The sequence below is a fragment of the Daldinia caldariorum genome (assembly GCF_022478825.1).
Source record: "Daldinia caldariorum strain CBS 122874 unplaced genomic scaffold F4812scaffold_6, whole genome shotgun sequence".
Classification (NCBI taxonomy): Eukaryota; Fungi; Ascomycota; class Sordariomycetes; order Xylariales; family Hypoxylaceae; genus Daldinia; species Daldinia caldariorum.
Genome location: NW_025953042.1, coordinates 325,224 through 340,208, shown reverse-complemented (window position 1 = coordinate 340,208; position 14,985 = coordinate 325,224). Strand labels below are relative to the sequence as shown.

Here is a 14,985-nt window from a genome sequence, read left to right as displayed (position 1 = left end):
CCTCCGTCCCCTCCACCCCCCCCCGCCCCCCCCGCGCCCCCGCCCCCCCCCCCCCCCCCCCCCCCCCCCCCCCCCCCCCCCCAACGAGAGGAGGTGTGATTTGGTATAGATCATCAATCAATCAATTAATTAATTAGGTTAAGACAGGCCTGGTATTAGGGACGGTGTTTTCTGGTTTACGGCTTTTTATTTTTTTTTTAAACCTTTTACTTTTAACCTACCTCCTAATCTAGAGCGGCGACGAATTTTTATTATACGGATATTGTTAAGTTGATTACTTACCTCTACCTAACTAGACTAGAAATGAGTATGCAATATTCTAAGCATTTTAGACTATTGACATGGTCTCGTTGGTAGCTACCTTAGCTACCAGGTACCTAACCTAAGTTTATTTCTGACCAAGCCTTTTGTGTAAGCTGAACATATGGAACCAGTAGTTATACACAATTTAGACAATTTGACTTTGAGGAACTTCTCGAACGCAGGGCACATCGAATTTTTTTTTTAGAAATCATAGATTAGGTACTTCTAGGTAGTCAATATAATCAAGTTTCATTACTATGCGTACCATGCCCATTGCTCTCTATAACGTCCCAAGTCGTATGGGCTGGCACAGCCGTTTTTGTATTCATAACAGCTCCCGTTTACCATCCGCCCAACTGTCTCACTCATTGCAGGTCTTGGCGCTAAAGCTTGATAGTGGCGCTGACTACCACAACCCCCCCGTCGTTAGAGGTAGAGTAAGAAGCTGAGAGAATCCATCTTTTTCCCTCCCCGCTTGGTGATATCTCTAGCTAATATAAAGGTATCGATCATATCAAACTCCTGCTATTTCCGATGCTATGCTATGCTATTTATACGTGAAGTACACAGTAGTAAAAATAGCTTTAACCGTTGAGGTAGTTGCGGATAGCGCCTTGGAGTCTGCTAGCGCCTTCGCCTAGCGCGCTGGTGAGGTTGTCCAGGTCGTCGCCGGCGGTGATGCCGAACTTGCGCACGAAGTCCTTGGCGGCGGATTCGAGGTCGCCGTAGTCGTCCGCGGGATCCTCGTCCTCGGGTCGGCCAAAGTACGCGTTGGAGGAGATGGCGGTGGCGCCCTCGAACCCTTGCAGGCGCGTCTTCGCCTCCGCCTGGGCGTTGGGGTCGAACGAGCCCTTGCCGAAGAACTCGTCGGACGATATTCCCTTCTGGTTGCCGAACTTGTTTCGGGCGTACCGCTCCTCGTCATCTAAAAATGTGCTCTTTAGTATCATGATGTTCAAGATAAATAGAGTAGTGAGAAAAAAAAAAGGTGTAGAACCTACCTTCGGCAGCGGCTTTGACGGGTCCAACCGAGCCGAATCCACCGGCGTTCTTCTTTGCGGCACCAGCGGCGGGCTTGCTTCCTCCAACCTGACCGAATCCCAATCTACCTAGGCCCATGCCTAACCTCTCAACTTCGGCTGCTGACTTCTCGCGAGAATGGTTAGATCCGTATCCACGCGGGCTTACCGGCGTCGGGGAGACGACATGGGACGCTTCCGTCTTGGATGTGGTGGCCTGCTTCGCTTCGGCCTCTTCGGCTTCCGGGTCGTAGCCCAATTTCGCAATTCGCTCGGCTTCCTCCTTAGCCTTCTTCTCAGCCTCGTCGAAGTCGATGATATCTCCGGTAACCTTCTTCGCCCCGAGCTTGGCGGTGGCCTTCTTCGCGCCTAACACGTTAGCCTTGCGGGGCGCCGTGGTGTTCGTCTTCCGGAGCGCAGCAGAGGTGGTGATTCGGCTGGCGGCAGGCTTGGCCTCGGATGCGGAATCCGACTTAGATAGAGGGGACGAGGACCTAGAGATTTCCTTGCCGTTGGCATTGGCGTTGAGGAATGGCGAGGCGGTACGGCCAACGACGGGCGGCGTGTTAGTTCGCGAGATAGGCGGCGTGGGCCTCTTGATAGATGGCTTATCCCACGAAGAAAAGAAGTCGTCGCTTGGTTCGCTAGAGGGAGTAGCGGATCCCTCGGCACCCTCTCCGGCTACGTCAGTGACGACAACTTCGTCCGGGTACTCGAGCGCGTCTCGTGCGGCTCGCTTTTTAAGCTCCTCTTTGTATTTGGTTGCGACGTTGGACTGGTATTTGGTCTTTGGGTCCTTGCTGGCGAGTGCGGCGCTACCGCCATTTGCGCGGAAATACTTGGTGGCAGATTCGTTACCGCCAACTTTCATGATACGCAATTGATCCCATTGCCACTCTGAATATACCGTTAGCGTTTGGTTGGTCATATGAAGCGGGGGAGCTCAAGACTAAGCTCGTAAAAGCGACGCACGGTCAAGGTTGGTAGAGCGAACAAAGGAGATATGGACACCGAGATTTCGGTGGTTAGAGGAGCAGTCGAGGCATAGGTAAATGCCAAAGGGTACCGACGTCCACGTAGGGTTCTTCTGGCCACAGTCGAAGCATATCTTTTTCGCCACATGTTAGTAATGGAAAAGAAGGGAGTCGCGGCAAATTTAAGCGGATTATCACGTACCCTATTTGCCGACTTGGTCTTCAACTTCTCGAAGATCTTCTGCGATTGTTGCTTAGTTGCAAGCGCACTCATCTTAGTAGTTGAGCCCGATCCGGGCAGGATATACGGTATTAGATATAAGAGGTATTGAGGAAGTGAGGAGATAGCGCCGTCGTTGTTAATATGTTGAAAAAAGAATAGGGTCAGATTTGGCGATTAAAAAAAGAAAGTCGAGAAGTTGGAAGTTGACGAGTCAACGTTGAAATCAGAGAGTTCGGCCAGATTTCGCCAAAATGCCAACTTGAAATGAATGGGGCCAAGGGACCCACAACGCTATTAAACAAGAAATAAAGCTAGACCATAGTTAGAATAGTGTTAAAATTCCCTCCGCTTGACGGTAACAAAGCTGCAATGGAAGGTAACAAAGTGGGCCCCCCGAGATACCGGTGTACTTACCTAGCCTTTCCCCACATCGCATCGCATTTGCCAAAAGCTTTAAGGTACGGATCCGTAATTGACTTTCGGTTCTTTTCCTTGTCGCAAAAGCTTTAATTGATTCATTGGCAAAACAGAAAAAAACAACCGATGGAATCAAGACCGCTGTAATGAAGCTCCCACTCCGATCATTCGGCTCACCCGCAATTATCCCACGATTACAACAACCTGCTATTGCCTGTCGCACTTACGCCACTCATCATAGCACGAATCACAACCAAGGAAGCAACTCAGCTGCTTCTAAGAGAAAGGCCGTAACGCCATTCAACGATACTGGGTTCGTACCATGGAATGAGCTTTCCATTGGAGAGAAAGCATCGCGTGCTACGCAGCAGACCTTCAACTTCGGTCTCGTCGTAGTCGGCTTGGTTTTGACAGTATAGCTCCCGCCTATCCCGTCTATCCCGTCTGCCCCGTCTGTCGCATGACTTAACAGTATACATGCTAAAGCATTCTTGCTTAGGGAGGTATTGGCTATTTCCTCTATACGGACGTATTCTCTCCTGAAAGTAGAACTGCCTACTTCAACCGAGCCGTCGACCGAATCAAGAAGGACCCAGAGTGCGTGCGGCTACTGGGCGATGGCAAAAAGATCATAGCGCATGGTGAAGAGACGTCGAATAAGTGGCGCCGCGCTCGTCCAATCGCGTATGGTACTCCAGGGCAGATGTGTGTCTTAAAATTCTTGCTAATGATAGGTAATAGGTTCACACAAAAGACAGATCCGCGTGGCAATGAACATCTAATTATACATTTTCATGTAAGTCCAAAACGCGAGTTAGAGTCTCTACGTGTCTGACATTTTGTAGGTTGAAGGACCACTAAACGATGGTGTGGCATATCTACATCTAACAAAGGGCGCCAATCATCCCGACTTCGAATATAAGTACTTCTGGGTTGATATCAAGGGCCATCCGAGGATTTACCTGGAGAATGCCGATACTAAACCTGCGAGTGAAGGGACGAAAAACTTTAAAATGTTTGGGGTGAACTGGAGATAGTTTCTATCTTCCTCCCTTAGCTACATTGATAGATAGTCGAAGTCAAGGCAGCGTTGAATAGGAAGTGGGTTAGGTACTTGGCCCAGAGGTACCTATTCTTCCTTGACCCACACCTAGGTACTCTCATATGGGGATGAACGGCTAAGTCATTTCCTTATTTTATGAGGGCGCGCAAATTCACACGAACTGGGTAGTCAGGTCGTGACAGCGGTAAATTGCGACCTAGGTAGGCTACTTCCAGTGCTGTTTACTCGCAAATAGAGAACAAAAGAGTAGCATTGTAGCTATATATCTAATATCCTTGAAAGAGAGGCATAACCCGTGCCAGTTCAAGCTATGGCCTAAGTAAAGAGAAAGCATAACAGCTAAGCCGTCGAAATTCTTGATAATTGTTTGCCAGTACATATTGGTTTAGTGTGAACAGCTTATTCTACAGTGAGCATTTAAGAAATTTATGCAGAGTGGTAAGTATTGCGATTTGGTAGTAACCATGCTACTTGAACCCCTAACACCTATATGACTGGATAGAAGAACCAGTTGAGTCAACCACAGTCACCGTAAAACTTCTTGTTATCGCCAACACCAAATAATATCATTAGAGATGATAATAGTCCGAAAGACTTGGAGCATCAAGAACATCAAGAGCCTTGTAGCATGGCCTGGTCTATCCATGCAATTATGAGGCCTGACTCCTGACCCCTGACAGTGTCATCCAAAGGTACCGTTTCCTTTGTCTTCTTATTAAAAAGACTTTGACTTCTTAGACCCAGCCTCCAATTGAGTTACTCTATCATCAATATCAATTGTACCCTGTAATTGTAAGAGTTCGGAAGATAGCTATCAAACCGCTACACTACCAAAAGGTAGATCGCTGTCAACTCGAGGGGTTGACAATGCTATCTTCACCTATAAGGACAGTACTGTGACAATAATCGACGGCTAACCTTATAATGAGGTAGACTTGACACTATAGGAAACGAATACCTTGGATACTTAAGCTGAGGTACCTACCTATTTGAATAGTATTATTATCACCGTACTGTTCGTGGCGGTTATCTTCCGGACTTTTACAAATATCAAACTGTTTATTTCGAATTGGTAAACCTCTTAATCTTCCTTTTTTTCTTTATGAAGCAGGTTGTCTGGAAAATCTACCCAAGAGACTATGTACAATGGGCCCAATATTGCGCTTATGGGCTACTTTCCTTTTTTACCTACCTAACCTAAAGTTTCTATAATTCTTCCTGATAGGCAATGAATAGCTAGAGTCCATTAAACAGTCCGCTGTTTGGAAAGTATCTTATAAGGTACGTGAGTATTATTAGTTGGATAACCATGAAGACCTTGCATAGTATGAAGAGCTATTATGTATAGGTATTTTGTTATGAACTTGGTAGTTATGATTGATTTATATTAATGCCAATATCGTGAAGTCAGGAATGATGATTTTCTGAGATGTACCCAGTTCTTCATACTTAAAGTTTCCAATGCTTCTTGAAGTCAAGTTCATAATTGAGTCTATTCCTAACGATATTTCATTAACCTTAGGTACCCTCAAGCCTTCCTAAACAAGGTACCATCCACATGAGTTGTTATGAATCAATTCGTATATGACTCATCCAAATACCTAATGTTTATAATCTAAACCTAGTATCGTTTATGCCATTTGATGCTAGGCAATGTTGGATTATCGAGTTTCCTTCTAATACCCTAATTGTGTCTTTCTTACCAAGACTATCTATAAGACATTTAGAACAAAGGTTACCTTCAATGTGTATAGCTATAGGATCTTAAAGTTAGGGTAGAGTTTTTTTCGAAACAAGTCTTACTCATACCTAGCTACCTTTTTGATTTCAGATTGTAACAGTTTTGATATTGGAGCTCTATCTTGTTCTAGTGGACATAGTTGAATAGAGTGGTTGGCAGTTTTCCAGCTACGTAGCAAAAATTAGATAAAGATTAGTCTCCGAATTTCGTTTCTTTAAGTTACGTTGAATGACTAAGTCAAAAGTCTTTAAGTTGAGTTGTTATTCATATTACGTAATAACTACTATTCTTACGACTCAACATCTAATGTCTTAAAGGTCTTAAAGTCAATACACTTCCTATGTCAACCTACGTTACACTGCAATAAAAATTAGGCTATGTAATTTTAACTACTTTGGTTAGTTTTAAAAGACAATAAGCGCTAACTATCATAATGTGCTAACTACCTCCTATGCTACTACGTACATATGCTATGTCATCTAACACACATTAGTGTATTTAGTATCGATCCACACGCAATTACGTGACGCGTTTGATTCAAAGCAGTACATCGGCATGAGCTGACAGATACGGGGATACTATATCTTAAGTACTGAAGAGTATACTTATTCCGGTATATGACGACAGCTTCCACGATCTTGTTCTCGAAGTCTATCGTATCTCGTATGTGACTCAATGAAATAGAAATGTATCTAGAGATCTAGCAAAGGATCTACAATGGCTAAGGCAGGTATTCCCTAATTCGGCTAAGTTTCTGACTTGTAAGACAAACAATGTTTCACCAAAGATAGAGGATTAGAAAACATGTGTAATCCACTTAAAACGCTAACGGAGAAAAGTCCGGGGTTGTCTGTGATACGTAGAATCTGATTATTCTTCGGCAAACAGCGTAGATTTAGACTATTTGCTATAACCAGCACATAGGGTATTGAGACAACGCATTTCAGGGGCTATTCTACTTCATGTATTACGTAGAGACTTACTTTGTTCTCTATACAAGTCTGTCTAGACTTAGAGAGATGTGTTTAATTAATCCTTCCATGGTTAGAATATAAGTGTGTATTTGGATATGACTGAGATATATTATCGGGACTAGAGTAAGGTATAGGTCTGGAGTGACGGGAACGTAAATACCGATAGCAGTACGGAAATTGGCCCTGTTAGGTACGAAGATTATGTATTTATCGCACTTTTTTTTTTTCATTTTCTGCTATGCGGGACGTAGATGTATTCCTAAACATGTCTTTAGACTTAAAAGGAAGTCCGTAACGGAATATCAGCTGGGGCACCTTACATGCTGGACCGGAACCGAGCCTGGGGGTCTGGGCCGAAAACTAATGCATAGCCAAAGCCCAATAGTTAAACATACATATTTTAGGTATTTATAACTAGCGTGGTCTGTTGGGCTATATAAACTTGGTGGGGTGGACGACAAGTCGGGATCACCCCCGGACCGGGAGCTTGCCAAGGGGGGGGGGGGGTGCAAATTCTAGAGCGAAATGTACATTTTGGGGAGTTCGGCCTAGTCACTGACAGGACTTGTTTATCGTAAGAAGAACTAGGCACGAGTAGATGGCGGGAAATGGTCTAGAATAACTCCTGAAGTCAACATGAACCACATTCTCGGGCTTTGCTAGACGCCTCATACTTCACTACCGATGCCCACGGTCCAATTTTATTATAGGGGGCGCAGACAATGTTGTCATTAAATTAGCTGGGCCATGTATATACATATGCCGCTAACAGATAACTCGTGTATGACGGAGAACCCGGAACTCTTCCAAACTTCAGGTAGTACAACGATTTCGTTTTGTTTCGTCATGCCCGATGGTGTTGTGATACTTGAACTGGTCCCTGTCGGGCCTCTTAGGCTTCCTCCTTTACGAACTCCAGCGATGCGGTAGGACTTTGACGCGTTTCAAACCGTTTCAATTGTGATGCCCTATCGGTCCTTCCAGGTAGTTGGGCCAGGCGAATAGTTTACCGGCAGAGATGTATGTTTCGGTGCCTAACGACTAACTTACTAGGACCTCGCCTGTCTTTTGCTCGGCCGTAAGCTATGAACAAACTCAGCAACTTCTCTACGCTGAGAAGCTCCGAAGGACTAAGCCGCGACAGGTAATCTCGATCTAGGCCTTCATAGGCCTCTCTGGGAGACACAGGACTGCTAAATGCCGTCAACAGTACAGGGTTTACGTGGCCTAGAATGTGTAGTTGCAATCAAATCGTTTTCCCGAATCATTATCTTATTTCACCCAATTCGGCCACTACCCGACTTACCGGTTGGTCGACGGTAATCAAATGACTATGCGGCTAGGAAATCATGTCATGATCAACATGTGGACATGGAACCCCATGGTTATGCTAAATTAGGTACGGGATAGCTATGACCCGAAGGGAAGAGCGCTCATCCGAATGTGATTTCATCAACTTGATTGGGTATAGGTTGGCCAGAGAAGAGGACGCGATGTTGGTTGAGCATGTTTGGGCAAGTTCACAGCAAGCTAACTTCGGATGGAGCTGGGAATTGCTAGCGAAGTTTGACACCTCCACCTATAGACTAGTCTCTTAGGCAAACCGCTAGGACAGCGCCAGCGTTAGAACATGCCATCAAGAGCGCCAGTGTCTCTACTTCGTAGTTAAGACGCGGCTAAGGATACGGCCTCTAGTAAAATATAGTAAAGAGGCACTAGTCTATCGATAGACGGATATGCTATGTAATTAATCGATATTTTATTGTGCTACTTCTCAAGCCTTGATAGTTTAATGATTTCATATATGTCTTATGTTCCTTCGACTTTGAAACAGGTGCCATGTTTTAGGTATTTCGTATACTAATAGACTATTATTCAATTAGATATCTGAGCATTGTAGAGTTGCAGAGTATCAAGGGATGGTATACCTCTACATAGTAAAGTAGCAGACCTACCAGTGCAATAAGATATATTTGCTAATGCCTGGCTGAATAGGCCAAGGATGACTTCGAATAAACCAGTATTATTTGTAGTTATGTCTCTAGATACGATCACTGTTGATAAAAAATGTGAATTCCAAGTGTTGTGAACCCATGACAATTTTATATAAGCATCTATATTACACGAGTAGTCAAGACAGCGCAACGTAGTCTAAGGTCCTACGTACATGGTGAAGCTGTAGTAAACCTTCGCGGACAAGAGTTATCCTATGGATTGTAATAACCGCATCCCAGTAAGTGGAAATTAGCATTATACGCTATAATAGGCAGGTCTTTCAACTGTAAGCTGAGCTATAGCGGTCAAAGGGCCCCCCAAGATAGGTTTCGAGATTGATATTATGCTTTATAAGCTTACAGCCTATTTCTTGTAGAGTCTTTTTCATGTAAGCTGGCTTTAGGCGTTAGGCGTCAGTTATGATTGCGTCGGTTCTGCAAGCCAAACACTGAGGCATATTTAGAACAATGCTCTAAAGGCAGGCAAGAGCCATTAGACTCAATATAGTAATACAGCCTTTACTAGTGATGAAAATTAGAGAGCTCATTCCTAGTAATCAAAAATTACAATACTAACAACAAGGATGCTTTCCTGAGTTGCTTGTAGGAGATCTAGCTGTCAGATTCCATTTGTTGAGGACATTTAATACTTCAACACCTACAGAAGGGAATACCTGGAAGGACAAAGAGTATCCAAGTGTGTACCTTGTGATGTTTTCTAGTACGCATAGTTTTAAGGCATGAATGCGTAAAATTACTCTCATAATAATTTTGAATATTATGATGAAATACAGCTTCATGTCAACTAAACAAGCTTTCAATGTTCTTCCCCTGAATGATGAAATTGTAAACGTCCGAAAGGTATGAAGAACTACCCATCTAACATCAACTAGATTTGCGCATATTGCAAAATGCAGTACACATTTATGACGCATGGATCGAAGGGGGGACCAAGGCAGAACCAGTGTATCTTCCTTCTGACACAAGAAAGAAAGGCTACCCCTTAGCTTGTGAGAGGATAGCACATCAAGCAAATGTAACAACAAGGTAAAGTATTGAACGAGATTAAAGCCATGAAAGATATGTTAGGAGTCTCACTTGGGACTCCCTGGAAAGAAAGAAGATGTGTTGTATATTAGGTAGCTTTGACTTCAAAGCTATCTTCGTTAGAGTTCCTCGCGGAACAACTTGACAAGATACGATATCATTAACAGAATCATGCAGTACTATTGATAAAACACAGAGCTGCAAAGAGCTGCTTATCACGTCTAGTAGGTATTCTATGTCTTGCTACCGCTCGAATCAAGTAAAGGAGTTGACTTACCATTTCATCGCATATTGGAGAACACGCCCAACAGTTAGGCGAAAGCGGATTATATCATTATATAAACAGCAATGGAAAATTAGTTTTTCTAGATAGGAGACTTAGGAGGCTTTTGACATACACGATTGCCGTTGTTTTATGTATATGGGATGTAATAGATGTTTATACGTTAGATAGAGTCAAAGCAAATGTACGATGCCCCAAACTGCGAGAACCTCTTTTGTAAAGAAGTCCTTACGCCGATAGGGTCTTTGGAACTACATTAACGCTTCTTGATACGCAGGTATGTGACATGATTTGAATCATATACTTGAGTATTTGAGAACTGCTAATCATCGCAGAGTACTTACCTTAGGTAGCTACTGTAGTCTAGCCTCTACTAATGCACAGTGGTAAGAATCATTATAGAGCTGTAATAGCTTACGGCACAAAGATTAGAGGCTATATTATTGGCAAACTATACATAATATCTGCAATCAGATTCAGCCGACGTGATTCGAATTTATAGGTGCATTATGGAGATCACGACAACAAGGTGAAGCCTATCGATAGGAACTAGGAGCACAGTGACGAAAGGGGATAACGGTTCGTTCTAATAGACTCGGAGCCTGCTACATACCCCTATTGAGAACATTTGTTGATATATCCTATTGATATCGTAACTCCATGTCTTCATCAGAAGCTACGTAGGCCGTTGTCTACTGTCTGCATGTTTTGATATTCTGTATCTAAATATAGGATGGTATTATTATATCTATGTCCTGCAGAATTATGGAATAACGCCGTATCCTGTTTAGGGGGCCGACATGACAATACGAATCGGGGTATATCTATGGTGCTATAATACGATATATAGATGGCAGGCATATGGGAAAAAGACGCACGGGTTTCTTGGAAAAGCATGGTAGATGCCTGATCTTCCGAAGTTTCTATTATCAGTCCACTTCGTTCCGCGGTCTAGGGGAGCTTTCCGAGCGACTGCACCATCTCAATGCTCGGAGGCAGGCTTGGATCCATGGTTCGATGTTGTCTTCTATATCAAGTAAAGATTACTAAAGGCTCGAGTCGATCGACGGAAGGTATGAGGTCTGGCAACCAATACGCAGATCCGACTCTAGGGTTGGAATGCATACCGGGGCAGGCTTCAACAGACACCCTGCGGGAAAGCGGCATTAAAGGTATGGCTAGCGTGCATCGCGCGGAAGTGATCCTAATTAACGTGGATGGCATCCAGGCGCTTCCGATAGTTCCCGTCGACGTGAGTTTCTCTTAATCGTTAACTTCGCTCGAAAGGGCGACCGGCGATTCGTCTGTATGCGTAGGCTGACCTGTTGGGGACATATTACTGCTGGAGACCAAAGATGGAAAGTAGTTTGATTACCGGTACCTGCGCCTAGCTTGCCCAAGCCACCGCTACTCTCTTTTAACAAGCTCATCGCCGAATCAAGGGTAGGGGGCCGATGTTACGGCCCTAAGAACAGGTGCCGGTGTGTTGAAACCTTACGATAAATGAAACCTGGAATTGTGATCTGAAATAAGAGGAGGATCTAGAGAATCTGATGATTTCAAAAGTAATAAAAAGAGCAAGGAAATAACTCCCATACCGGAAGGTAGGGTAGGCAGTAGATAGGTACTAGTCGGCCTCTTAAAACTACACGAGGCTCTACATCGGATAACGGTATGACGGCAGTAACTGGGAAATCTACTGCATGCAATCCTTACGTGTTTCCATGCCGGAATAGGACGCAAGGTGATATCTTTCTGGCAGGGTGTTCCCGCATTCTACGATAGATGTTGCACAGTGGCTAATAAAGTGAACAAGCTGAACATATGGTCACAAAATATACGAAATATGCGGCTTCATGAGTTCCGCCGTCCACCTAGCCACTATCACCCGAGTATTTCTGTTAATAATAGTGGTAATAATCCCAAATATATTCTTTAAGAGCGTTCAGCAGACTCAAATACCAGGTACCTAAGGTACCTAGGTGTCAATAATTGGAAGGTATCTTTACAGTGTAGCAAAAAACCGGTTATCTGGGACCGGTAAGGGATAACACTGGAGCCTTGCAGGCGGTGAAGAGTTTATATCCCTTGATATTGGGTAATTCCCCTCCCGATTCCTCGCTCAAGAGATGAATACAGTGTGGTCACCCACGTCTATAGGTACCTGATTGAATAGAACCGTCCTAAGGTAACGATACAGGTATTTTACTAGTTAATCTATTCCATTTATTCCATGACAGAACGGGTGTGATCTCCGAAGACTACTGCCATAACTATCAGTCATTCATACCTAAGGTATCAAATATCAGAAGCTATATCGGCATGCTAATGCGGATAGGGGCGGGTAGTTCGGTCAGTCAGCTTATACTTTACGATACATATAATTTTGTTAGGAAAGTACTCCCGAGAATAGTTCAAATAAACAAGACAAAAGCTTCCAGCCATAAGCCGTAAGAAATCCTTGGCGCAAGATTTGAACCTGGAGTAGGCTATCGAAGGTAGATCTAAGAGACGGCGTTCTGACAAGAGGTTTTATTGGGTCTAGGTAATTACTTGTTGTTATCCGAGGGTTGGCAACTCGCGAAATGAGGAGTTTATTCGTCAGCAAGACATCTAGCTAGTTGACTCCATGCAAATCAAATCCGTTATTGAACTTTCCGGTCCGAATGCCCCCGACGTACTCTTTATAGTTGTGGGAGGTGTCATCGTTGAAAATAGAGCAGAGCCTCACGATGTTCTGCAGAGGGTATGTTGAAACCCGGTAACCATGAAACATGGGCTTCTTCATGACATATAGATGAGATAATATGGGTCGAGCTAAAAGAAAGAGGGCGGGCAACGATAGGAGAAATCTCGTGCCACGTTACAAGAGTTACGATGCATCCCCCTAAAGATTTTGCAGTCGTGCTTGCCCAAGGATTATCGCCATATTTTTAATCCATAATAGGATACGTCGGCTTGATCTTTCCAAGGACTAAGTACCTAGCCTCCGGACCAGCCACGTATACGCGCGCCATGTGCTTCAAGCATGATCCTTCTCGTTGGACGATGGGAGTATAGATATACCAACTCTTACTTTAACCCTTTTAGAACCATACGGGCAGTCTGCTTGCATAGAGGCCTCGAACGACCACGACATAAAATTAGCATCGTTGGAAATGGTTGGCCTAATGGTAGAAAGAGGCATGTCTGACAAATTATTCGATAGCAGCCGCCCCCAATCTGGAAATGGGAAGCGAACAAATACGGATAACCAAGGTTGAATGCAAGTTAGTCTTGACGCACATAAAAAGGCTTGAGCAACGTAGAAGAAGGCTATAGATGCTAGAACTCTGCTTCGCGTCGAATGCTGAGCTTTCGCGGGTGGAATATCCGGCAGATGAAGAAAAAGGGGGGGACGCGAAACTTCTGAAAGAACACCAAACGGAATAATCCCGTTGCTCTGTAGCTCCGAGGTACGCGAGAGAAGAAGCGAGATGAACATATCGGAACGCGTAGCTGTTGGGAATATGGGGAGCTGCGAGCTTACCTGTCGAAGAGAGGAGATGAGCTTCATCGATATCCTTGATGTCGATCAAGACCCAACTAAGCGCCAACCCGCTGACAGTTCGCCAGCGAGTGGTACAACACCAAGCTTTTGTAATACCATTGGCCTAATAGTTTAACTTGCTACCTAGAGCATTAAGGCGCCCGGCTATACTTGAGTGGGTAAGTAAGTGGAGGAAAAGGCTTCGGGTAAGGCCCTCCTTGTACAACAGCAACTGGCATGCAAGACACGCCACCCTCATCGAGAAGCCTCGGTCAAGTTCCTGGCCTATTTTTCCGTGTTGCTTGGCCCTGCCACGATGGTTGGCTGAGTGAGTTGGTTCGTATCAAATGATATCGAAATGTGACAGGGCTTAATGCTACTGTTGCTATAGAGCTCTCTTGACACTTGACCCTCCATCGTCGAAGGCCAGGGCGCAATGGCTAGAGCCCTACCTGTTGTGTAGCAAATATCACTACGAAGATTTAATATCTACACTGATTTACGATTGGGTTTTTCAGTAACCCCAGAACGATTTGCTATAGTCTACCCCGGGTCCTGGATGCCGAAGCATCACACGAATTAGTAGTGCTTCGGTCATGGTGTGCCTCTCTGCGAGAGCACTGAGGGCGCTGCGCTCTCGGATCGCGAGGAGAGAAGAAATAAAACGTGTAAGGAGCCTGAATTGTGACCAACACAGACCATTACAGCAATTTGATAAGAAGAGTACTTTATGAATGTAACGGTGGGTGGCTGCATGAGGAGCGCATGTCAAGTCACCCCTTTTCGAAATTTCTTGCAGAGGGTTCCAGAGATACTTCGGTCCAATCTAACGCTTTGGCCTCAATGTAGTATAGGTTAGGTGTCTAAATGTCTCACGCAGTTATTAGCTCCAAATTGATATCGACAGAGGAAATACTAGGGTTTAGAGCCCGACTGAAATGACTAAAATTGACCGTTGCGATCAGTCTATCCATAGGCTAGGACTTGTTCGGTATCTACATGTCAACAAACAATATTAATATCACGTCATGTTCTAATACAATTAACCTGTCTGTTAGGATTTTGTCTTGCATGTATGCAGTGTATGCAGTGTATGCCCTATCTTATTACTTATAGTAGCTAGCCGAGGAGGGCTTGGAGACAGAAACCTACAGGACGGAGGCATGTTTTATGCTAGCTGCCCCAGGTATGTACCTTAGATATGCAGGCAGCTACTGATGTATGAGAGATAGCAACTAGAACATTCCGGCAATGAAGATAGGACGGATATAAGTCTCACGAAGTACCTATACTTGCGCGAGTTACGCGCTTCATGGAACAGATGGGGGGGACGAGCAGGTTTCCTCTTAATGAATAAGCGACAGCGACCTTTCCTGTAGTATCTTTAGCATCCAATATCCGTACCTGTAGTATCCAAG

At 44.4% G+C, this 14,985-nt stretch overlaps 3 protein-coding genes across 3 annotated transcripts; 1 reads left to right on the top strand and 2 right to left on the bottom strand.

The window, feature by feature from the left end:
• Positions 1 to 489: 489 nt before the first annotated feature.
• Positions 490 to 2,766, bottom strand: F4812DRAFT_424187 (ArfGap-domain-containing protein). Its single transcript, XM_047933815.1, has 4 exons — positions 2,499 to 2,766; positions 2,295 to 2,430; positions 1,305 to 2,219; positions 490 to 1,228 (listed from the first exon to the last, which is right to left on the bottom strand). The coding sequence occupies exons 1-4, from the start codon at positions 2,568 to 2,570 to the stop codon at positions 888 to 890; spliced, it is 1,464 nt and encodes a 487-aa protein (XP_047791008.1). The 5' UTR covers positions 2,571 to 2,766; the 3' UTR covers positions 490 to 887.
• A 189-nt stretch (positions 2,767 to 2,955) lies between these two features.
• F4812DRAFT_424184 (mitochondrial import inner membrane translocase subunit TIM21) lies at positions 2,956 to 4,409 on the top strand. Its single transcript, XM_047933814.1, has 4 exons — positions 2,956 to 3,349; positions 3,436 to 3,620; positions 3,678 to 3,732; positions 3,782 to 4,409. The coding sequence occupies exons 1-4, from the start codon at positions 3,083 to 3,085 to the stop codon at positions 3,971 to 3,973; spliced, it is 699 nt and encodes a 232-aa protein (XP_047791007.1). The 5' UTR covers positions 2,956 to 3,082; the 3' UTR covers positions 3,974 to 4,409.
• Positions 4,410 to 12,943: 8,534 nt separating this feature from the next.
• On the bottom strand, positions 12,944 to 13,778 carry F4812DRAFT_340446 (uncharacterized protein). Its single transcript, XM_047931635.1, has one exon. It carries the CDS (start codon positions 13,592 to 13,594, stop codon positions 13,061 to 13,063), a length of 534 nt encoding a protein of 177 aa, XP_047791006.1. The 5' UTR covers positions 13,595 to 13,778; the 3' UTR covers positions 12,944 to 13,060.
• Positions 13,779 to 14,985: the final 1,207 nt, after the last annotated feature.